General features: G+C 36.3%; 5 protein-coding genes across 6 annotated transcripts; all 5 read left to right on the plus strand.

The window, feature by feature from the left end:
• Positions 1–4,551: 4,551 nt before the first annotated feature.
• On the plus strand, positions 4,552–7,720 carry LOC149381665 (Mitochondrial import inner membrane translocase subunit Tim17/Tim22/Tim23 family protein). The gene is made up of 5 exons (XM_089629927.1): positions 4,552–4,868; positions 5,342–5,532; positions 5,614–5,686; positions 6,327–6,412; positions 7,176–7,720. The coding sequence occupies exons 1-4, from the start codon at positions 4,703–4,705 to the stop codon at positions 6,410–6,412; spliced, it is 516 nt and encodes a 171-aa protein (XP_089486053.1). The 5' UTR covers positions 4,552–4,702; the 3' UTR covers positions 7,176–7,720.
• A 3,704-nt stretch (positions 7,721–11,424) lies between these two features.
• On the plus strand, positions 11,425–13,941 carry LOC149381666 (NAD(P)-binding Rossmann-fold superfamily protein). Its single transcript, XM_089630355.1, has 6 exons — positions 11,425–11,652; positions 11,728–11,900; positions 12,110–12,295; positions 12,411–12,573; positions 13,374–13,560; positions 13,666–13,941. The coding sequence occupies exons 1-6, from the start codon at positions 11,529–11,531 to the stop codon at positions 13,808–13,810; spliced, it is 978 nt and encodes a 325-aa protein (XP_089486481.1). The 5' UTR covers positions 11,425–11,528; the 3' UTR covers positions 13,811–13,941.
• A 290-nt stretch (positions 13,942–14,231) lies between these two features.
• Positions 14,232–15,609, plus strand: LOC149381667 (gamma-interferon-responsive lysosomal thiol protein-like). The gene is made up of 5 exons (XM_089630356.1): positions 14,232–14,595; positions 14,684–14,749; positions 14,847–14,987; positions 15,083–15,175; positions 15,269–15,609. Exons 1-5 carry the CDS (start codon positions 14,332–14,334, stop codon positions 15,437–15,439), a joined length of 735 nt encoding a protein of 244 aa, XP_089486482.1. The 5' UTR covers positions 14,232–14,331; the 3' UTR covers positions 15,440–15,609.
• A 1,921-nt stretch (positions 15,610–17,530) lies between these two features.
• Positions 17,531–20,123, plus strand: LOC149381668 (gamma-interferon-responsive lysosomal thiol protein-like). Of its 2 annotated transcripts, none has more exons than XM_089630310.1 (6): positions 17,531–17,762; positions 18,606–19,193; positions 19,262–19,327; positions 19,403–19,543; positions 19,642–19,734; positions 19,799–20,123. In XM_089630310.1, the coding sequence occupies exons 2-6, from the start codon at positions 18,936–18,938 to the stop codon at positions 19,964–19,966; spliced, it is 726 nt and encodes a 241-aa protein (XP_089486436.1). In that variant the 5' UTR covers positions 17,531–17,762; positions 18,606–18,935; the 3' UTR covers positions 19,967–20,123. The 2 variants fall into 2 exon arrangements, with proteins under 2 accessions (XP_089486436.1, XP_089486437.1); XM_089630311.1 differs by having other exon boundaries at positions 17,538–17,762; positions 18,927–19,193.
• Positions 20,124–20,249: 126 nt separating this feature from the next.
• On the plus strand, positions 20,250–22,309 carry LOC149381669 (gamma-interferon-responsive lysosomal thiol protein-like). The gene is made up of 5 exons (XM_089630309.1): positions 20,250–20,850; positions 20,950–21,015; positions 21,112–21,252; positions 21,573–21,665; positions 21,777–22,309. The coding sequence occupies exons 1-5, from the start codon at positions 20,593–20,595 to the stop codon at positions 21,996–21,998; spliced, it is 780 nt and encodes a 259-aa protein (XP_089486435.1). The 5' UTR covers positions 20,250–20,592; the 3' UTR covers positions 21,999–22,309.
• Positions 22,310–23,614: the final 1,305 nt, after the last annotated feature.

A 23,614-nucleotide genomic window follows, 5' to 3' on the forward strand; every position in this document is an offset into this window, starting at 1 on the left:
CTTGCAAGTTGTCAGACAATTGTAGACCCTTTTGAACACTTTTTCCATTCATCAACCTTGTTTTCAATAGAGCAGTTGTACTTAGATTTGTTGCTATCAACTGCTTGTAGTAGTCTTCTGGAATGGAATGCTAGTCTTTAACAAATCCCTTTAAGCTTGTCTTGTCTTTTTCTTGGCTATATAAAACATTGTTTTGTAGATATTTTTGAACTTTGTTGCATAACTCATTTCCTTGAAGTTTTGATAATCCAGGTTTAGGTTAAGCCTGGACTGGTAAAGGAAATGATGGGCTAGTCGCATACTGATCACAAATTTATTATCAAAGACTATGCCATAATCGTGCTTATCTATCAGCGTATTGATTCTCACATCATTGTTATTTGAATTTTGAACCTTAGCATACAACATCCATTTGCACCATTTCCCTTTACATTTGGCTCGTAACTTAGCTTGATCATTACTATAATAGTGGAATCCTCATATATCCCGCTGATGTACTCGTCCTTAAAATCAAGTCTCAAATGGCTAATTTTGGGAAAATGCATACCTAAACTGAATTCGAAATCGGCTAGGTTTGAACGCGAGTTAAACACCCTTAAACTTGTACACTTGTCGTCATCGTTGTGGATGTTTTCACGATCGTTATCAAACCGAAACCTATTAGACTTTTCCTTTTCACCATCGACGCCGTTACACACCTCGTTCACAGACGACCACTATTTATAAGGGTGATTAGTGTTCTGCAACTCCTGTTCTTGCTCTCCTCGGTCACCGTATACCCCTTCTTCGAGTTCGAAATCTCTTCCGCCATCACGATGCTGATCTTCTTCCATCTGCGATGAACAACGAACGAGAATTTAAGCTTCTTGTAATTTTGGGATTTTAGGGCTTTCAAAGTTTTAGGGATTTTAAATGCTTGTGGTAATTGTTTTCTGTTTTTTAATTACTAGTTATTTGTATTGATGTAATTGTTTTATTGTGTTTATTATAGCACAATTTAGAGCCGTTCATTTTTTAAGGGAGTAGCAACGCCACTAAAAGTAAACTTTAGTGATTTTGCACGTCGAAAAAAATGGAGAGTAAATTCTATCCCGCATAAAACTTTAGTGATTTTTGAGCTTATAACAAAGGTTGAATATATTTATTTATGTAAAATATATAAAGATAATATAAGTAACATAAGTAACTTACCTATCAAACCGCGAAGCCTAAAAAGACATCAGTAGTATATAAAAAAAGAGGAAATGACGGTATAAAGACCCAATATTTACATGTTGTTACACTTAAGTACTCATTGTTCAAAAGTTGTGAAAAAATATCTAATATCATTATTTTGTTCCTCTGTTGGTACATTGCACGGTAAAATGAATATCGATACACGTGTCAGCATTTTATAATTTTGATAAAATTAAAACAAAATAACTAATTTTAAATATGTTTAATTTTTATTTTTTAAAACTCTCTCTCTCTCTCTCTACTCATAATTTATTTGCGCTTATCAGACCTTCCCTATAAAAAAGCAAGGCCAATCTAAATTTTTTTCACTTTCATCAGATTCAGTTCTAAGCACGGCCAAGCCCCTCATCGCCACATCTACTTCTTTATTCTTCAATGGCGATCAATCTTCGATGGTCTCCGATCGTCATTAAGAACAACAAAACGCGACTCGCTCTGCTTTGTCTGAATCGCACACGATTTCCTTCGTCTTAATTTAAACTTTTGAGAAGAATCGATTCGACGTTACCCTATTTTTTTTACATCGAAACTCTAAGCTGAGAATATCATTTTTCGCGATCCGAATCGTACATAATTCAAGGTTCAATTCATCAACACAACTTCCTTCATCTTGATTTTAATCTAAATTTTTCGATAATCGAATCCTAAGTCAAGATAATTACGTCACCGAGTGTCGGTTCTAAATCGCAAGAATTAAAGAATTGAATTCCATGTCGAAGCAGCCGATAATCCTCCGCCATCCATCCTCGGACTGCCAACCACCTCTTCAATGACACCAGCCTACTTCGTCGTCAATCTCTGTTGGAAGAATTCGCAACTTTGTAGAGGTCACCGATTGCACAGCCTAAGTCAAGATAATTACGTCACCGAGTGTCGGTTCTAAATCGCAGGAATTAAAGAATTGAATTCCATGTCGAAGCAGCCGATAATCCTCCGCCATCCATCCTCGGACTGCCAACCACCTCTTCAATGACACCAGCCTACTTCGTCGTCAATCTCTGTTGGAAGAATTCGCAACTTTATAGAGGTCACCGATTGAACAGCGACGGATTGCTCCGCCATGTGCTGTTGCTGTCCGTGGAGCCTCATGAACCTCCTCATCCTCGCCATCTTGAGAGAGAGAGAGAGAGAAAGAGAGATTAAAAAAAGTTAAAAATCAAACATATTTAAAATTAATGTGTTCAAGCGCCCGTGTGAACTGGACGGCCGTCTTTCAGACCTAATTTGGAATAGAGCATGGTGAAGCGACTTTCCGGCAAGGCTTTAGTCAGAAAATTAGTGAGTTGATCTTCAGTGGGGACATACCGAACTTCGATAGGTTTGCTAAGGACCAAATCGCGAATAAAATACCCCAATGTGGTTTGTTCGCGCATGATAAACCGAATTTGAGGCTAAGGAGCTAGCGCCCTGATTGTCACACCATATGACTGTCGTAGTGGTTGAAAGAGGGACGACGAGTTCATATAGAATCGAGCTGAGAAGTTATATACATGGGCTTTTTGATAATTTAAATTCTCACGTGCCAAATACATGTCAATTTAACTGACAGATTGAGCTCAAAATACACAGAAAGACTTTAATGATATAAAAAATGATATTGAAGGGCAAATTGGTCAATTTTATATTACGAGGGGTACGTTGTTACAAACGGTGCAATTCAGAGGGTCTTTATGTCATTCTCTAAGAAGAATATTTCCCCTTTTCTCTCCCTCTCTCTCTCTCTCTCTATATATATATATATATATATATATATATATATATATATATATATATATATATATATATATATATATATATATAGTATCAGGACCCATAAACAAACATCATAAGCATATTCGATAATCCATTTGCCCTCACTTCGAGCTCACTATCCACATCTCACTCAAACCTCGATAAGTTCTCCAACCATGTCACAAGTCATAAACTCAACAGTCACAATTTTCTTCATTATTCACAATATGTGCTCATGTTAATTTATGAGCGGAGCAGGGATGACTACCTCACATGTGTGGCAGAGGCTCCAAAGAATGAAGATCCGACATACAAAAGATGGAAGGCCGATAACAACATAGTGATGTCCTTGCTCATCAACTCGATGAACTCCGATATCGGAGAAAACTCTCTACTCCACTCCACTCCATTGCCACAAAAATTTGGTAAGCTACATGAGATCTTCTCGAGCTCGGAAGATATGTTAGAAATGTTTGAAACTGAAAGTACCCTCCACGATCTTTGACAATGTGATTCATCTCTCACTAAGAACTCTAACTCACTCAACATCTCTGGATAGAAATTGATATCTATGAGCATCTAATGAGGATAATACTTTATATCCTCTGTGTTTTGCTTCAGTTAGTTGATTACGTGTTCTATAAATAATGTGTATTAGTTTTTTTTTTTTTTTGTCTTTGTATTTTATTTTTCTTTTCTACGTAGTTGCCTTTTAGCTGACGTGGACAACTTTCTTATTCGATCTCAGGTGTATAAACACGAGTGTTGTTTTTCAGTCATTATTCATTCAAACCATTATATTCAATTAAGGTCTTTTTCGCACAATTCATTTAAGCATGACTGTTTCTTTCATTTCATCTTCTTCGTATCTTCTTCTTATTCTTCGTAGTATGGTATCAAATCGTACGATCCGCGCTTGATCACCTAGATTAGAAATTCCCTTCGTCTTCTACGTTTCCTTGTGCTCAGTGATCTACCTCTGTCATCTTCATCATTGTTGTCTTCAATGGAGTCGCCGAAAGAAACACATATCATCGCACAAGATGTAAGCTCAGAGGTTTTGGCTATAATATTAACACAAATTATCTTTATTCATCAGCGCCATATATGTAATTTATCTAAAAACTAAAAAATAAACAAGTCTCTTAATCGTGAAGAACACAAAAAGAAGCAAATGGGTAAAAATCGACAGTTGATAGTCATCAAAATCACAGATTCGAAACAGAGAATCAATTAATCAGAGTTGTAATTCGAACACAGAATGAAGTCATCTGTTGAGAAATATGAATTTTATTATTTAATTTTAATTTATAACTATTTTTATTTCGAAATTGGAAATTTGAAAATTAGGAACTTGGATTTGATTCTATTTTTCTTATATAAGAGTTAATATCAATAAAAATGAGATTTGTGATACTGTTATCCATTTATAGTATAATTTTGTTATTTTAGTTAAACAGATAATATAAATTAAGACATTTTTAAAATAAAAGATAAAATTCCATATTTCACTGAAAACTCTAAATACCACTTGTATGCAAAAAAAAAAAAAAAAAGAAAAAAAAAAAAAGAAGCAAGCTGGACCACGCTCGTGCGAAACTCTAGATGCGAAAGCCAAAACCCAAAACCCCAACAACCCAAAACCCTTTTTTCTAAGCGTCGTTTCTTCTGTACCGAACACGAAAATCACACAGACCCGCTTTGATGCGAAGAAGGTAACTAGAGACGAGCGACAATGTCTTCCGGCACCGAAAACGAGTCTCCGAGCGGCGGCTCTTCGGCCGCGATGGAGGCTGAGAAACCTCCACTTGAACCCATAAGAATGCCTACCGTTGAGGAAATCCGCGGCCAAGAGATTTACAACAACTGTTTCGTTCGCAGTATCTTCAGCGGAGTCATGGGTACTTGCCCAAAATACCCTCTTTAATTTTTCTCCGTTCACTCGTAGTTTCATTTCGGTCTAACTGTGATTAAAGATCCTAGCTTTTGTCTGTTTCCCTTTCACGATACAGAGTTCGATTTTCGTTATATCCCTCCATCTATTAGTTGAATGAAATTCGCCCTGTTCTCCAATAGTTTACTAGAGCTTTATAGGAATACATTCCAAGAGCCTTTTCCTACCTTTCACGGTGTTCTGGATTTGGATCTAACTTGGAATAAATGATATGGCAAAAAGCCCTTGGAAGTTATTTATTTATAATTCGGAAAATTGAAGAGATAAATCACTTAGACTCTGTTGCCTTCATTTGATGTACATGTAAAATTACGTCTTTTAGAATACTTGTAGAGAAAACAAAAAATGCGAATGAGGGCTACTTCATAGATATTTAGGTTTTGAATAGGGCTCAAGGAATGTTATTTTTGGATTTTGTAGGCGGCGGACTTGGAATATTCATGGGATTGTTTCTGGGGTCGTTTGAAAGCCCTCTTCGGCAAGAGGAGATGAGTGGGAAACAGCAATTCGTGTACACGGCTAAGCAGATGGGACGTAAGAGTTGGAGCTCTGCAAAGGCATTTGCTGTTATGGGCCTTGTTTTCTCTGCCGCCGAGTGCGTCGTTGAAAAGGTTGACAGACTTGAAGACAAGCCCTATATTTGTCTCATGAAGTTCTGAATGACCTTTTGATTTTGATTTTTTTTTTTTCAGGCACGAGCCAAGCATGATATGACAAATACGGTCGTTGCTGGCTGTGTGACTGGAGGTGCGATCTCGGCTAAAGGTAAAAATATATTTCCCTTCTTCTTCTTTCTCGTTTACTGTTCGAGAGTGTTCTTGTGCCATTTATGTAGTTTTCAAGTCGATCCTTCCGACTTGATTTTGCTCTCACTGATTTAGGATTTGGATGAAAAATTATCACATGAAAAAGGACAGTTGGTCTTGATGATTTTAAGCACGAGAGTATGTTTCTTTGTTGTCCGGTCGTCAAACTAATGATCGATATAGTATTTTAAATCGTGTAACTGGTGATCCTCGCATGGTCGACAATATGCTTTAACTGAACATTGAGACCCTTTAAAAAATTTATTTAAGAGTTCGTTGCACTAAACAATGTCACCAGCCACACTGGATTCTGGATTTAATATTCTTTGTGAATGTATTTTTCCGAGCTGGTATAAACAGATACCGGGTAAAAACAAAAACTAATGAGTGCTCTGCTCTGTATCTGGAGAAATAGCTTAGATAGATATTGGCTGGATAGTATTGATAAATACTAAATAGCAATCATATATACCATACAAAGACAAGATTATCTTCAGGGACTAAAAATGATATTATTGTGGCCAAATCTTTATAGATTGTTTCGAAATTACAATTGTGCCCTAAGTCCTCTTTTTGCCTCTCGTGTTGCGATGATGTAGGTGGTCCAAAGGCGGCATGCGTTGGCTGTGCAGGCTTTGCAGCGTTCTCGGCGGTGATCGAGAAATTCTTGGATGGCCACAATTGAGTAATTCACTTGCTTTCGGATATTTATAATATATTTATTTCAATTCGACCACACTTGATTTAGATTGTTTGTCCCAGCTGCACGGGATATCTAAGAGAATAGATGAGTTATATATGATTCTGTGAGCTTCACTAGCCATGTATTTTTGTTCACATTCAAATAAATCAGTCAAATTTTAGATCTTTTGCTATAGTTTGTTGTAGTCATTCTCGGTTCTGATTCAATTACTTGGCAAATGGATGTGAAATAGACAATACATTTTGATCAGATCACACAGAGTATTTTTTATTTAAGGAATACAGATTAATCCACAGTTATTGCCTCTCGAATCATATTTGCTTTTAAAAAGCTTAAGTGGATTTGATCATAGAAACTTAACCCGAGTCATTCATAAGCTGTAGTTTGTATACATAATGCTTCTATGATTTTATCATAACATTCATCAGAATTTGAGGCTCATCTTTTCATATTTATGTTCCCGTCATCAAAAGAAAGGAATGTTGAAAAAAGATAGTAAATATCAAATGAATATTTTTTACATGGCTATAAAAAAAAAGTTGGTACATATAGGGTTGTTTTTTTTTTTTTTTTTTTTTGTATTGTTGTATTACACGTACACGTACCAAAAGAAAATCTTAACATGACTTGTACCTCACGCAATCTCTGCCTCCATGCAAAATGAAGCTCCAATTGATAGGCCATTTGAGTCTCTCCCCTCATTGATATTTCGAATGTTTCTCAGAATAAGTAACCCTTTACGTAGGTGTACACGATGACGCCGAAGACCAGCAAGAATCCACAATAAAACGTGCAGTTGAAAGATTTAGGAGATAATGCAATAAAAAACAGAAGCGAAATCAAGAACATGTTAACCTTACAGCTACAAGCCATGGCAACGCGAATTAGGAGATAATGTCTCTTTCCCACAGAAGAATGTTTTATCTGGAATTTAAAGATTTGGGCATCTCTCGTGACAGTGTTTGTCTTTTCTTTTCTTCTTCTTTTTTTTTTATATTTTTTTTTATTTTTATTTATTTAAGTTAAAACATGATTGACTTTGATGAAAGGATTAGGAGTTGCACGTTTAATTTGTCTTGGTCAAGAACATTCCTAATTGGTTTCGAAGTACAAATATGGTGAAGTACATTTGTGTTATTTAAGGTTAGTGGACATGTTTGGGTGGGTCAACTTGTATTCTCAAACATAATTATATGAGCGTCTGAGTATTTGAGGAGAACACAAAACATCGTTGTTTGTTGAGATGACTTGGACAAATATGTTTAAATTCCAATTTCTACTTCTTTAAAATTTTCTTTTTCCTATTTACAACATCTAAGCACGAACAGGTTCATTGGATTAAATAGGTGCTCGTTTTATTCGAGGGTAACATGATTCAATATTTAGTTGTCTTTTTCAATGCTCAAAGCAAAATATTTTCATTAAATATTACAAGTAGCTATAGTTTGTTATATAATCATAGAGAACATTACGTTTAATGAATAATAAACTATTTCTGTAAAATGATTATAGCTATCATTTTAATGTCTAATATATTTCAAGACGTATGAAATGATGTAAAAATTGGAATATAATATAAATAATGATAAGAGTTATTGGCGGCAAAAATACTCAATATTTTCAATTTATTGCAGTTTAATACTCATTCTTTAAAATTTGCGGAAAAAATACTCAATATTACAAAATCGTACTTCCGTTACTACATGCCCGTTAAATTGGTTGGAAAAAATACATGTAAGCATCTAATTAAATCTTTTGAAATATACCAAAAATAAACAATTCGTGTTATGTTTAAATATATATAAACAAAATTAAAACCTCTCGTATATCGTTCTCTCACACACACACATATATTATAAATATATATATATATATATATATATATATATATATACACACTTAGACATATGTTAACACATACACATAAATCGTGGTTTTTTTTTTCTCTTTATTAAAAAAATGGTGACGGTCTTTATATATATATATATATATATATATATACATATATATATATATGAATATAAATCATGGTCTTTCTCTCTTTATTAAAAAATGGTGACGCTCTTTATTTATATATATATATATATATATGTGTGTGTGTGTGTGTGTGTTTGTGTGTGTGAGAGAGATATGTTTAATTTTGTTTATATATTTAAATATAATAAAATAAATTGTTTATTTTTAATTTTTTTTAAGATTTTCATATGCTTACATGTGTCTTTCCATTTAATTTAATGGCCAAGTAGTAACGAAGATACTATTTTGTAACATTGAGTATTTTTGTCGTAATTTTTAAAGAATGAATATTAAATTGCAACAAATCGAAAATATTAAGTATGTTTGCCGTTAATAACTCTAATAATAATAACACAATCAAAAGAGCCGCTGAAAGAAATACGTACATGATTGGGAAGGAGAGAACCAACATAAAATAAGAGCAACCATTCTAGGGATCATAGCAATTCTTTCCACTAAAATAAAGGACAGTGACATTATAACAGTTTGGTATATGACGAATGCTAAATAAGATTAATTCAAAGTAAACCAAAAAAACAATTCCTAAATTATGTTTAGATGACTATAATTCAGTTTAGATTTGATGCACTTTCATCATAAAGAATTGGTTAGAATATGGAACAAATCAAAATTTTCAATTCATATTTTCAATGTTTTTATAGATTTGAAATGTCATTTATGGTCATGATAATGCACCAAATATTGATGTTCTAGCGTAATTTCTTGTCTGTGAAAAAAGCAACATAAATATCAATTTGGCGCAATAAAATAGCAACTCAAGCCTGAAATTCTATCGAAGAATCAAACTCCAATGCCAAAATCAAGTCCTTGTATGCATAATGAATAGCAATCCCGGGCCGAATAATTCGGAAGACCAAGACGAAGCCGCTAATCTCGGGCCTCCTTGCACGCTAGCCTGACTTTGGCTCCCCCCGATCCTATGCTTCTTGGCCTACCCACTTGACAGCTAAGCCCCGCGACTCCTCTATACTAACAAATCATTTTACAATGGACGAGAATTAGACTCTCTCTCTCTCTCTCTCTCTCTCTCTCAAAAGTTACAAATCATATGCACCTCACTTAATGTTGAGCATCGAAGTCCGTGTCAAGAATCCTCCTTAATAACTTATTTATCTTATTTTCTCATATGATGGAGGGCTTGAGACCCGGTTTTCAACAATAAGGGAGGTCGGGTTTGAAGATCCGACTATTCATTAGCACACCTGCTATCCAAAGACTATGTTGGATTAATCACGTGGACTCTTGGTTATTTAATTGAAAAATGGCATTTACAATACGATGTTTTAAAAAGTGTAATTTAGAATGTTATTAGATTTTTTTTTAATTTTTTTTTATCAAAATATTAAGTAACCAAGTCACCAAAATTTGGAGATTTGCTAAATAGAAATTTTTTTGTAAATTTTAAGTAAATAGTCATTATGATGATGTGACATTATTTAAGCCTTTTTAGCATTCAATTTATGCCATTGACTATTTAACGACTATTTACAATTATTAATATCTTTTTTACTTTGTTACTAAAGTCTTTTGGCTATTTACTATAAATTTACCAAATGTTGACTACATGACAAAACTTGAGTTCTCATGTAGTTATATATTTAGAGAGCCCGTTTTGTTGGGTCTAAACTTATTGTTTTTTTTTTCTTCTTCTATAGAAATGACTTTAAATGCCCCTTCTTTTACGATGACGAGCCTTTGATGCCCTTTTTTGTGTTTTTCTTCTAATAATGACACACGTTTACATATACTTAAGCACTAAAAAGATATTGATTTAAAAAAAGATTTGACAAGAGACATAGATGCCTGCTGCTAAAAAAAGTGAATAAAATTGATATTAATTGCTCATATTTTTAAAATGATAGACTTCTATGCCGCTTTCATGTTTTTTCTCCTAGTAATACTCCACATTTACATATAATTTTAAACTAAAAAGATTAATTTAATACAAACTTAGAATAGGCGTAGATGCTACTGCTTAGAAAACCGAGGCAACTTGTCTATTTTCCTAAAAATGTGGAGCATCCACGTTCAAATTCCTCTGCATGATGATCGTCTCGGAATTTAGATGTGAACATCTTATTTTTAGAGTGGAAGACTTTATGTCTCATTTTAAATTTATTTTTGAATTAATGTTGCGATGTAATGTTAAAATATATTTAAAAAGGGATTATACGACATTTTCAATAATTTTGGACTAAAATTCAATAAGTCTATTTTAATTCAAAGTATGACTACTTATTTTGTGTATTTAAGTTTTGTATTATAAATTTAGAGAGAGAGATAGGCTAAAAACGTAAATACACAAAATAGATAGTCATACTTTTGGATTAAAATAAATTTATTAAATTTTGATCTAAATTTTTTGAGAAAGTTATACTTGTGGTATGATCCCAAATGTAAATATGATATGTTATTAGAAGAAAAAAAACATGAGATATAGAAACATATTATTTTCGATCCAATTTTGTCGTTTGATCTTCAACAGAACGTCGTTTGTTCCGGTCCAAGTCCTCCAAATCGTTCAAGACTCTTAGAGCATCTTTAATGGTTCACTTTAAAGATTTGCTAGCAATTTAGACAAAGTTGAAGCAACTTGTTTCACAATTATTTCACTTTTTGGCTACTTGCTTCATGGAGCAAATTAGCTCTAGCAAAATCAATAAGTCACTTTTTTTTTTCAATCAATGAGAATTGAATAAAAAGTAAAAAAAAAAATATAATTCTTATGTGAGATAAACTCAAGCTAGAATAGAGATTTAGTTTATGATTGAATATAATTTTTTTTTTAAAGTGATACTATTGATCATGATCAAGATTACATTAAATGCTCTTACCCCTTTGTTGGAATCGTCCAAACACATGTCAATAAACGAACAAACAATAGTGTGATGTGATGTGATCATCATCTCACAAACAACAGTGTGATGTAAGCCAATACCACATGTCAAAAGTCCGTGCGAGTATCATCATCTCACAAACAACAAACAAACAAACAACTACAGAGCTGTACTACTACGCAGATATATACGAAATACGATACATATATTGAGTAGGATTGGAAATGTCGAAGCAGAGCAGCGGCGAGGTAGTGTGCGTCACCGGAGCCAGCGGCGGAATCGGATCGTCGGTGGTCCAGCTCCTCCTTCACCGCGGCTATTCCGTCCACGCCACCGTTCAAGATCTCAGTTTGTATTCTCTCTCTATCTTTGTGTATATTGATTTCTTTGTTCGGCGTTGGACTGAGAGTGGTGGTTTCTCAGAGAACGAGAATGAGACGAAGCATCTTGAAGCCCTAGAGGGAGCGGAGTCTGGCCTCCGCCTATTCCAGATGGACCTTCTCAGCTACGACTCCGTCGCCGCCGCCATCCAAGGCTGCTCCGGCGTCTTCCACCTCGCCTCTCCCTGCTCCGTCGACCCCGTCCACGACCCCGAGGTTTTGCATTCCTTAACCAAGATTCTATGATGGAAAATTGTATAGCAAATTTCCAAGGACAGTGCTCAAATCAAATATTTCCAAACAACAGAAAGAGAACATAATTTTCCTAATTTTCTTTCTCTCGAATTTTAGCTATACAATTTTCATAATTTTCTTTAGCTTTTCTGGTTTTAGGTGACTCATTGTTCTGTTTTTGGATCGGACAGAAGGAGATGTTGGACCCGGCGATCAAAGGAACGATGAACGTGGTGAGGGCGGCGAAGGAGGCCGGCGTGGGGCGCGTGGTGGTCACGTCGTCCATCTCGGCCATGTTCCCGAGCCCTACCTGGCCCCCCGATAAGCTCAGGGACGAGGACTGCTGGACCGACCTCGATTACTGCAAGCACAAGAAAGTGAGTCCTGTGTCCACAACAAGGCATTCGAAGACAACTATTTTTTTTTTTTTTGTGTGTGTGTGTGTGTGTGTATTGGCTCACCGAGATTGTGTTTGTTTGTGTAATGTTGAAGTTGTGGTATCCGATTTCGAAAGTGCTGGCGGAGAAGGCGGCGTGGGAATTCGCCGAAGAGAAAGGGTTGGACGTGGTGGTCGTGAACCCGGGCACCGTCATGGGCTCATGTATTTCGCCCCGCCTCAATGCAAGCATGGTCATGTTTTTGAGGCTTCTTCAGGGTAACACTTCTTTCTCATCAAACATTTGACATGTTTTTTTTAGCTTAGGTATAACCAAATCTCTATTTTCTTAAGCTTAGTCTTGGCCTTAAGTGGACGATCTTTATAGACATTGATTGATCTGAAAAAATACATATTTCCAATTTGCCTGCTCTAGATCCAACATTAGCGGGTCCTCGTTCGTTCCAGATTGATTGGGTTGTGTTGGTTACATTATTTTGTCAGAGATTTTGAGTGAATAGATGTGATGAAGGAATATGAAACTGTAAAGTACAAACATTGAACTTGATCATAGACTTGTGATTAATAATCAGTCGTTCTGCTATATTACATGTATGATGTATCCGTACCCGAATTCTGCTTCTTGCCCAAAGCCGTGACTAAAATGCTTAACGTGAAGCATGCAACCAACTATATATATATATATATATATATATATATATATATATATACTTGATGTGAATTGAAGATTGTGGACTAAAGCACTCATTCACTACTTATTTGCAAAAATTGATGGCTGGTTAAGCTTCAAAGCAATGAAATTCATGTGATGCAATGCTGTCCGAAGTTTTTGCGTTTGTAGAATTTCACCTAATCAGTGTATGCGTTGTGTTGTTAGCCATGAGTGAAATGACAATATATTCCACGTTGCTTTGAATGCCTTGAACTTTGGTCTCAAAAAAGAAAACACAAAATTACAGTATCTCCCTCTTTTATTGATTGCAATTTACCTAACATAGACTCATGTCAAGTATATTATATCACGGCATGATTTTTTATTTTTATTTTTTGTTTTGCAGGCAGTACCGAAACGTACGAGGACTTCTTCATCGGACCGGTACATTTCAAAGATGTAGCAATGGCTCATGTATTGGTGTACGAGAACAAGTCGGCAAAAGGAAGGCACTTGTGTGTCGAGGCTTTATCACACTACGGAGACTTTGTGGCAAAGGTTGCTCAACTTTACCCTGAATTCAACCTCCCCAGGTACCCACCTTTTTTTTTTTACATCTATAAAAACACCCATAGTTTCTGATCTTTTGACTATGGTTTCATTACTATTATATGTTTGCTGTTTTTTTTTTCCCTCAGTTTGCCAAGAGATACACAGCCAGGGCTGTTGAGGGCAGAGAGAGCGTCAAAGAAGCTCATAGCCTTGGGATTGGATTTCATTCCAGTGGAGCAAATTATCAAGGACTCTGTCGAGTGCCTTAAGAACAAGGGACTTATTTCTTAAAACCCAACCAAGCTACGTAGAGCCCAATTAATAATCTGTAATAGGATTTGATTCAATAATGGCACCGTGACCTTATCTACTACTGTTTGTGGTTTGTCATGATTGGTAATAAAAGTTTAATGTTTGATTTATTTTTTTGGTGGTTTGCTATCCTTTTTTCCCTTCAAGTTCAAAGAAATTACTGGACACAAAAAGACACGAATAAAATAACCGTTTCAGACGAGCACTCGGCCATTTTAGAATCTCGTTCGTCCTATCTCCAAGAAACTGTTTCGAGGGAAATTCTACGGTGAATAAAAGCCAAGTCGTCATGGTCTCAACTCTCAAGATTTTAGATAATTCAGTGGGACCAACGTGACACTCACGTTTCTTGCACTTTGTATGGAATGGATTGAAGCCTTGTTGCTTAGTTTGACTCCTTCTTCTTCAATAAATACACACTTAAAACTTCATGATAATCACCATCTTCCTTTGTTGACTTAAAACTTCATAATAATCACCATCTTCCTTTGTTGATTTTCATGGCTTTTCACGGAACCCCGGTTCGGGTGTCTCTGTTTCTTGCTTGGGCTTTGTTCTTTGCTTTCCCAGCTTCAGCTTCGGATTTGGATTCAGAAAAAGTGTCCGTAGAATTCTACTATGAGTCCCTGTGCCCTTACTGCGCGATCTTCCTGGTGAACGACCTATCCAAGCTCTTCGGAAACGGCCTCATCTCCATCGTCGATCTCAAACTCTACCCTTCCGGAAACGTCGAGATCAAGGAAAACAACACCATACTTTGCCAGGTCTGTTAAAGTTCGTTTCTCGAAACGGTTAAGAGTTATGAAATTGATATGAGAATACGATTGATAAAAAAAAACGTGTCGTTTTCAGCACGGTCCGAGGGAGTGCTTGTTAAACACGATCGAAGGCTGTGCGATCTACGCCTGGCCCGACACGGTAAGACTTTAGTTTAAGACACAGCTTTCAAAGTCTTCGGTTTTTTTTTAGTAGGTTTTGATCGTGTTACACTGCAATTTTTTTTTTATCTACGCAGAACAAGCATTTTCCTTTCATTTACTGCGTCGAGGGATTGGCGTTACAGCGCAAACACGACGAATGGGAAAGCTGTTTCTCAAAGCTGAGCTTGGACCCGAAACCCGTCCTCGATTGCCGTGACAGCGGATACGGGAAACAGGTCACTTTATCTCTTACTAGCTTGCTTGCTTGCTCATCAGGAAATCTCCGCGCTCTTTTATTATAACTTTACGAGAGGACATATATTCCTTGCAGCTCCAATTACAACTAGCAGCAAAAACGGCCGCTCTAGACCCGCCTCATCTATACGTGCCGTGGATGACCGTGAACGGAGAACCGCTTTACGAGGTTCGTTTTCTTTCAGATCCCTTAACCTTTGTTTCGTATTTTCCACATAATCGATATGTTTGTTCGTCTTTTTTTTTTTTTTTTGGGGGGTAGGACGATTCAAACTTCATAAGCTACATCTGCAAAGCCTATAAAGGTACCACAAAACCTTTTGCTTGCTCCGAGCTCTCCCTCGACACTACCAGCGCCGGGAGAGCTAAGTGTAGCCGTGTCCATGTGGCAAAGCCGAGAGTGAGATCGTCAAAGATTGTAGCCATGGAATAGAGTGCCCATAAAGCTGCCCTAAGTTACTTTTATTGTCTATGTACTAGTTTGAGGTTTGTGTTTGTGAATCTGGTTGGTGAGTCTTTCTTTTTATGTTGTCGTCTTTCTGTATTTGTGGAACTTTCTTCTATGAACAATAATAAGCGAATATGTTTATAGTTTTCTTCTTCTTTTGGTGAATATGTGCAATATTCATCTTCCAATGAGTCCCTATTACAGTCAGGTGACGTTAATAACTCTTTACATGTTCCTTTTCCTTTCGAATTATCCAAATCTTTCATTCGCAGGGACGAAGCTTGAGATCTATTGGAGCATAGGGTTAAAATATTATTTTAGAGGATGTGCATGATGAGGCAATAACTTTTTAATCCATAAAATTAAGTTTGTTTTTTTGTTAAGAAAATAGATAAATATAGGTTTTACATATCTTAAATGAGCTATGTTGTAAAAAAGATAGGATTTTGAAAATATATATTCTTTTAAAATAAATTTAAGGACATATTAAAAAACAATTATTTTGAAAGAAAAAAATCTAGGGTGCGCTAAAGCCCCTCACCAGCGTTGCTTGTAGGCTTTAGTTTTATAAGCAACGTGACGTTATCTATTTATTTACCAATATAAATGTAAAATGAATCAAGATTTGGTAATTGTGATAGCGTCATTACTCCACAATAGAAAGTAACAGCCCACCAAAAAAAAAAAAGCTCACGATGCATTGGATTTGGACCACCCTCGCAAGAAGCAGGCCCGTCTGCCCCCACTTAGTCTAGTCACCCCTTCCCGAGACATCGAATTGAGGTCTCGATCAAATCCATGACATTAGAGATCCTCTTCCATGACTCAAGTCTATGGCGCGAGAGATCCTTGGCAATGGCAAGAAATCATCGACCATGACTCAAGTCCATGGCATGAGAGAACCTCAGCCACTTTATCTTGAGTCTATAGTCATCCATTTACCCATCATCTTCGTCACTAAGCTCTCAAACAGTCCTTATATACAAATTTATAAGTAACTAAACCACAAAAATTTAGAGATTTGCTAAACAGCTAACTTTTTATAAATTATAAGTAAATAATTATTATGTTGCTGTGATATTGTTTGGACGTTTTTAGCATTTCATTTATGTCTTTGAGTCTGATAGTTTATTTATAATTATTAACGACTATTTATAATTAGTAATGTCTTTTTGGCTTTGTTAATAAAATATGTGACTATTTATTTAAAATTTATCAAAGATTGGTTATATGGCAAAACTTGAATTTTCATATAGATATATATCTAGAGGACCCGCATATATACCCCCACAGTGCACAAATTAAAGTTAAGCTTCTCTTCACTTAGAAAAACTTAGTGTCATTCTCACCTCAATTTCTTTCTCTAGAAACTTAAAGATGAGCTTAAGATCACTCACCTCACCATAATATCGGATTAATGTTGAGTCTCGAAAAAGCCTCCACTTCCCTCTAATTCGTTTTATATTTCTCTGGTGAAGAACATGAAAGTCGACTTTGGACGAAGCAAATACGACAAATTGGAGTTTTCATCACCTTTTGACTCAAGCGCGATCATAGAACCTGCTCTAGGTCGAACTACGCTTTGTACTAAGTGTTAATATGAAAATAGAACTAATCACCAGCATTAAAATTTGCCAACTTTAATACATATTGGGCAACTGTTTCTCTCTTGGGATTTAATTTTTGACATTTTGCTATTTCGGTCAATTTTCGTGTAAAAAAAAGTCAATTAAATGGATAAAAAATAGAAATTGCCAAATTTGTCACCAATTTCATAACATTTTCATACTTTCCATCAAAAGATTAATTTGGCCCAAAATACCACCGATATGTCAACAATGTTGACATCTAATAGTGAAGGGCAAAAATAGATGTCAACATTGTTGACATAGATGGTGGCATTTTAGGCAAAATTAATCTTATGCTGGAAAGTGGAAAAATGTTATGAAATTTGTGACAAATGAGGTAATTTCTCTAAAAAAAAGTAATTAAGTGGGCACGTGCACGCGTGGGGATTAAAATGAAATTATCAATATACCATTCTCTTCCATCACATTTCCTTCTAATATTTTAAAATTTATTTGTTTATTAAGAGTAAAAATAAAAATAAAAAGCATGACCAATAAACATTTGAGAGCTTGATCGACGTAACCACAAATCTCCGACATCGCCGCCAAATCCGTCAATTGCAACCCCTCCGAGCTCTCAACCTGGGCATCATCGGACTTCGGACTCAAGGCAATACCCAGCGATGGCGCAGCAAGTTGTGGTGTTGGACTCGGCCAGATCAAGATTCGCGCTCCTCTAGGTTCGTCGCCGATCTTAACTTCTCTCGATTTGGTTCGTTTTTTGGCCTTCATTTAAGCGTTTTGTTCTTATCCTTGTAATGTGCTTTGTTCTTTGTCTGCCATGACATTATTTTCGTGTAAAGAGATTGTCACTGTGAAATTTTGTGTGTGTTTTTTTTTCGTTTGAGCTTCTCGGTTCGTATTGAGTGATTTCGGCAAGTCCTTTAAGTGAATTGGAAGATAATATTTGCAAGGAAATCCGAGGAATTTATTTGCATCTTGTATGCAAATCTCATTGCTTCCTGAAAAAAAAAATGTTAGATGTATCTCACAATATGTACTCAGTTGGAGAAAATTCGCTCGTTTAGTTTTCTTCTTTGGTTTCAATTTGACGATGTGTTATATTTGATTTCGAGTTCAATTTTGTAAAAAAAACCTAATTATTTACACCAGTCTCGTACGTTAACCCAAGCTTCTTCTTTCTCACTACAATTTTCGGTTAATTTCCTGAGAAAGCCAAGCTGTCTTCCGAATCTCTGCCATTTTTGAGCTGAGCCGAGTAACTCTGTCATAATCTACTCTAATTGATAAAAAAAAGTCATCAGCCCTGTTCTCATTGACAATAAACTTGATGGAAAGACTATTTGTCAAAAAAACAAAGTTCAAATGGCAAAAGGATTGATTCAAAAGTTCAGGGGCCAAAAATATATTAACTCTAATAATGATGATGAATATGAACGATTTTCTATACCACCGTTAGCAGTCATGCAATTAAAGGAGATGAAGACTAGATTTTACATCGAGTATTTATAGTTATACAGCTATTAACCTTTTATTTATTGTTGATTTGCTATCTTTAACAGTGAGCAACACCAAGCACAAAAAGACAGAGACTTTAAAAAAAACCGTTTCAGACAAGCACATGGTCATTTCTGAATGCCGTCAATTCTCTAGGGATTGCATAGTGCGTCCTATCTCCAAGAAATGATTTCGAGGGAAATTCTGTGGTGGATATCAAACTGAACCAAAAGCCAGCTCGTCAAGGTCGTAAAGTGGGACCCACGTGACACTCACGTTTCTTGCACTGTGTATTGTATGGATTGAAGCAATCGTTGCTTAGCTTAGCTTTCTTCTTAATATAAACATACACTCTTAAACTTGATAATAATCACCATCTTCCTTAGCTGATTATCATGGCTATTCACGGAGCCCCGGTTCGGGTGTCTGTGTTTCTCACTTGGGCCTTGCTCTTTGCTTTCTTGGGCTCGGCTTCGGCTTCGGAAAAAGTGTCCGTGGAATTCTACTACGAGTCTCTCTGCCCTTACTGCGCGACCTCTTTGGTGAAAGACCTGTCCAAGCTCTTCCGAAATGGCCTCATCTCCATCGTCGATCTCAAACTCTTCCCTTCCGGCAACGCCGAGATTAAGGAAAACAACAACATTGCTTGCCAGGTTTGTTATAAGTTCGTGTCTCGAAATGGTTTTGAGTTCTGCAATTGAATATGATCGTTTGTTTTCAGCACGGTCCGAGTGAATGCTTGTTAAACATGATCGAGGCCTGTGCGATCCATACCTGGCCCGACACGGTAAGACCTAAACACATCTCTTGAAGTCGGTTTTGATTGTGTTGACATTGCAATTTATTTTTTTAATCTATGCAGAACACGCATTTTCCTTTCGTTTACTGCATCGAGGGATTGACGTTACAGGGCAAACAAAATGATTGGGAAAGCTGTTTTTCGAAGCTGAGGTTGGACCCGAAACCCGTCCTCGATTGCAGCCACAGCGGATACGGGAAACAGGTGACTTTTTCTCTTACTAGCTTCCTTGCTTGCTCTTCAAGAAATCTCTAGCGTACTTTTATAGTGACCTTTACATGAGGCCATATTCATCCTTGCAGCTCCAGCTACAATACGCAGCGAAAACGGCCGCTCTAGAGCCGCCTCGTCGATTCGTGCCGTGGATGACAGTGAACGGAAAACCGCTTTACGATGTTAGTTTTCTCACATCCCTAACCTTGGTTCTATTGTTGTTTATTGTTTTGTTTTGTTTTGCAGGATTATGGAAACTTCATAAGTTACATCTGCAAAGCCTATAAAGGCACAGCAAAACCTACGGCTTGTTCCGGGCTCTCCCTCGACACTATCGGAGCCGGGAGAGCTAAGCCTAGTCCACTTGGCAAAGCCGAGAGCGAGACAGTCAAACATTGTAGCCGAACAACTTAGTTTTACTGTCTATGATACTAGTTCGAAGTCTCTGTTTGTGAGACTTTCTTCTTTCTGTGTGTTTGTGGAACCATATTCTATGAACAATAATAAGCGAATAAATATGCGTCTATTTTTCTTTTTCTTTTGTTGAATATATGAAATTGTCATGTTCCAATGAGTCCCTATTATAATTCACAGAAAGAACTTCTTACACGTTTCTTTTGAATTATTTAAATCTTTCACTCGGGCTTTTGAATTAATACCTTTCCCATCCCATCTTCTCACCTTCAAACAAATTTTATAACATCGGAAAAGTCATCAATTATTAATACACAAAACATATCCTGTTTTTCAAGAAAAAAAAAATAGGCTGAATGATTCGTGAGACGAACACGTAACCATTTCTGAACATGGTGTAACAACCAGGGAAGATACAACACAACCCAATCCGCAAATATCTAAATTCGAGGAAAATTCAATAATTGAGTTCCTTCCTCCAATCACATCGGACTAAGATTTCACATCAACTTGCGTAATGGGACACGCGTGTCATTTAAGCTGATTGTTACGCAAGCGACGAAACATCGTTGATTTTGAGGATCAAAATCTTGAGAGTTTATCTCTTTCTTTCTCATTCTTCATCCATGGGTTTTGGCGGAGCCCAAATTCGGGCGACTCTGTTCCTCTCTTGGGCTTTGCTCTTCGCTTTGCCGATTTCGGGATCGGATTCGGGGAAAGTGTCGCTGGAGCTCTATTACGAGTCTCTATGCCCTTACTGCTCCAACTTCGTGGTCAATTATCTTCCCAAGCTCTTCCAAAACGGCCTTATCTCCATCGTCGATCTCAAGCTCTTCCCATGGGGCAACGCCAAGATCAGGTCCAACAACACCGTCGTTTGCCAGGTACCAATCACGAATCACTGTTTTCCTTCAAAATTTTGATTTCTTTTCTTTCACGAGGAAGCGAAATTCTTGATTGGATCTCTGTTATTTTACTTTCAGCACGGTCCGAGCGAATGCTTGTTGAACACGATCGAGGCCTGTGCGATCGATATCTGGCCTGATCTGGTAAGACTAGAGTCTCGAGGCCATATATTCCTTTTTTTTTTGGACTAATTGAAAATTGATGTAGCGATTGTATACACATACACTACTTCTGTGCAGAACAAGCATTTCGCTTTCATTTACTGTGTCGAGGATATAGCGTTGCAAGGCAAATATAAACAATGGGAAAGCTGTTTCGACAAGCTGAGCTTGGATCCGAAACCCGTCCTCGATTGCTATGAAAGCGGATATGGAGAACAGGTCAGTTATTGCTTTATTTATTTTTGTTAAGGTCTTATGTTCAGAAAGATAAAATGATCAGTTTTAACTTTTAAGCTCGCTATCAACTTATGTCGTTATTAATTAGTTTTGAGATAGAACTCATGAAACTTGTGGAATCATGGCCTAAAAATAATGATATATGGATCCTTAAAACGCGGTTCAAAATGTTATGAGTTGATCGTCTCGTTGTCAATTTTGTTTTGAGATCAAAACCCCATATGATATTTGAGAGTATGAAGTGAATTGCGTTCTGTGGCTCTGCATAGTTTGATAATGGATTTGAGGCCACATTCTTGCAGCTCAATTCGCAGTACGCAGCAAAAACCAATGCTCTTGAACCTCCTCATGAGTACGTACCGTGGGTGGTCGTGAACGGACAACCACTTTACGAGGTTTGTATGTTCCTTCCACAGTTTCTTTTGATTTTCCGGTCCAAAAAGACTCGTTACCCCAAGAATTGTAAGTGTGTGTTTTTTTTTTTTTTTTTGTCTCGATATATATAGGACTACGAGGATTTCCTTAGCTATATCTGTGAAGCCTATAAAGGTACCGCGACAGAGACGGCTTGCTCCGAGCTATCACTCAACAAGATAAGAGCTAAGCGTTTTAGCGGTCTCGTCTCGTACGACAACGAGACGCCTAAGGCTTCTTCGACCCTCTGGGCAAGAGTGAGATCGGCCGTGGCTACGTGGGTGAGCCGGGCTAACATGGTGGCTCTCGAGTAGCTTGGTTCTGTATTTGTCTCTGAGTTTGGTTTGGTGAGTCTTGTTTCCCGTGTTGTGTTCTTTCTTTCTGAAACTACGTGTTGTAAAGTGTAGTAGAGTGAAAATACTTGAAAAGTTCAAAGAGGTGAAGCTAAGACTCGCCAAAGTGATTGCTTACCATAGTGATATAAAGCATGTAAATATTGTAATGTCAGAGAAGGGATAATCAGCACGTAATATTGTACTTGTGATTTAAAACACACAAGTCGTTTGTAAGAATTTGTAACATATGGCTTTTACGGTGAAAAGTACTCGGAAATATATTGTATGTATTGTATGTTAGGAATTCTTTCGAAATTAAAAAACTGCACGTTTTCGAAATATAAACAATACAACGTAATATATATATATATATATATATATATATACCTTATGTAAACAATACTAGTTTTCACTAGCAACTGAACAATTTAGAGGTCATAGATGTCAAAGAAGTCGCAGAAAGCGAAGGAAACACTTGGGCGATCATTCAAATTTATTTTATTTTATTTTATATATACATAGTATTCAATATTTATCATATACAATTGGTAATTTCCGATTTTTAATTAAAAATAATAATTAATAAGAGACAAATAATACCAGCCGCTAGATGTATAATTATCAACGGTTCATAATTTTTTTAATTAAAAAATACAAATGACTAATGAAAATTAGCGGAAAAAATGTCTTCCGATGGCCTTCTTCCACTTCCAAAACGTTATTGGAAGAGTTTATTCCAATACCGTTAGTTACGAAAATTGTACTTCCGTGAGGTACAAAAAAGCAAATGAAAGTTTTCATTCCACTAACTTTCGTACCGTTAACCCATCATGAGCATATATCTTGCCTTGGATATCGATAAGACAACTAAGGAAATGAGATGTACTGTTCTCTCTCTTTCATATTTGCAATAGGATTTTTCAATAAAATCTTATAAGCAAGTTATTGGCATATAGGTTGTATATTTTGTGTACGTGAATGGATATAATTGATGAATGACATGGATGAAATTTCGATTTTAAATAGATGAGGTGGTATAAGTACCTTTGCTAACTCTAAACAAAAAAAACAAAAAAATTGTGTCGGTACTAGAGATATTTCTTCAAAATAATAAGCTAATGATCTTGTTAGGGCTGTACCTTGGGTGTAGTTTGTCTTAATAAAAAAAAACTCTAGAGCTAACTGGCTACATTCCATCGAGCTACAAGGGTTATGGATAAGCCCGACCATTTTTTCAAGCCCAAAGAATGTCCGAACCCAATAGATACCCTTTTATTAGAATGTCGGATTGAACCTAAGAAAGAGATTATTAGGGTCAACCCCCGAGACTAAGTTCTCAATCTTCGTGGACGAGGGTCGAGCCCAAACCAGCTTAAGAAAGGGCTAAATTGGTCCTTAAAAATCCAATTTAAGGAAACATGTTTTACTTAAAAAAAAAAAACATTTTTTTATGTATAATATTCAATTTTTAATGGAAAATAAATATATTTTTTAATCTAAAATGGTTGCAGTGAATAGGCCTAGGTTGAGCACAAACTGGTGGACTGGAATTTTTTGAGGGTATGGAAGTGGGCAGACTCTGGGACGGGCATATA

The sequence above is a fragment of the Urtica dioica genome, chromosome 11, assembly GCF_054948205.1.
Source record: "Urtica dioica subsp. dioica isolate 48M chromosome 11, U.dioica_male_clone48M_v1_H2, whole genome shotgun sequence".
NCBI classification, from domain to species: Eukaryota; Viridiplantae; Streptophyta; class Magnoliopsida; order Rosales; family Urticaceae; genus Urtica; species Urtica dioica.

Excerpts from the sequence above, each read along its gene's own strand:
- LOC149381665 (XM_089629927.1), top strand. The coding sequence starts at position 4,703 with ATGTCTTCCGGCACCGAAAACGAGTCTCCGAGCGGCGGCTCTTCGGCC. Across the intron at positions 4,869-5,341 it reads TATCTTCAGCGGAGTCATGG|GCGGCGGACTTGGAATATTC; the intron begins GTACTTGCCCAA and ends TGGATTTTGTAG. Across the intron at positions 5,533-5,613 it reads CCGAGTGCGTCGTTGAAAAG|GCACGAGCCAAGCATGATAT; the intron begins GTTGACAGACTT and ends TTTTTTTTTCAG.
- LOC149381666 (XM_089630355.1), top strand. The coding sequence starts at position 11,529 with ATGTCGAAGCAGAGCAGCGGCGAGGTAGTGTGCGTCACCGGAGCCAGC. Across the intron at positions 11,901-12,109 it reads ACCCCGTCCACGACCCCGAG|AAGGAGATGTTGGACCCGGC; the intron begins GTTTTGCATTCC and ends TGGATCGGACAG. Across the intron at positions 12,574-13,373 it reads GTTTTTGAGGCTTCTTCAGG|GCAGTACCGAAACGTACGAG; the intron begins GTAACACTTCTT and ends TTTGTTTTGCAG.
- LOC149381667 (XM_089630356.1), top strand. The coding sequence starts at position 14,332 with ATGGCTTTTCACGGAACCCCGGTTCGGGTGTCTCTGTTTCTTGCTTGG. Across the intron at positions 14,596-14,683 it reads ACAACACCATACTTTGCCAG|CACGGTCCGAGGGAGTGCTT; the intron begins GTCTGTTAAAGT and ends TGTCGTTTTCAG. Across the intron at positions 14,988-15,082 it reads ACAGCGGATACGGGAAACAG|CTCCAATTACAACTAGCAGC; the intron begins GTCACTTTATCT and ends TATTCCTTGCAG.
- LOC149381668 (XM_089630310.1), top strand. The coding sequence starts at position 18,936 with ATGGCTATTCACGGAGCCCCGGTTCGGGTGTCTGTGTTTCTCACTTGG. Across the intron at positions 19,328-19,402 it reads TCCATACCTGGCCCGACACG|AACACGCATTTTCCTTTCGT; the intron begins GTAAGACCTAAA and ends TAATCTATGCAG. Across the intron at positions 19,544-19,641 it reads ACAGCGGATACGGGAAACAG|CTCCAGCTACAATACGCAGC; the intron begins GTGACTTTTTCT and ends TCATCCTTGCAG.
- LOC149381669 (XM_089630309.1), top strand. The coding sequence starts at position 20,593 with ATGGGTTTTGGCGGAGCCCAAATTCGGGCGACTCTGTTCCTCTCTTGG. Across the intron at positions 20,851-20,949 it reads ACAACACCGTCGTTTGCCAG|CACGGTCCGAGCGAATGCTT; the intron begins GTACCAATCACG and ends TTTTACTTTCAG. Across the intron at positions 21,666-21,776 it reads ACGGACAACCACTTTACGAG|GACTACGAGGATTTCCTTAG; the intron begins GTTTGTATGTTC and ends CGATATATATAG.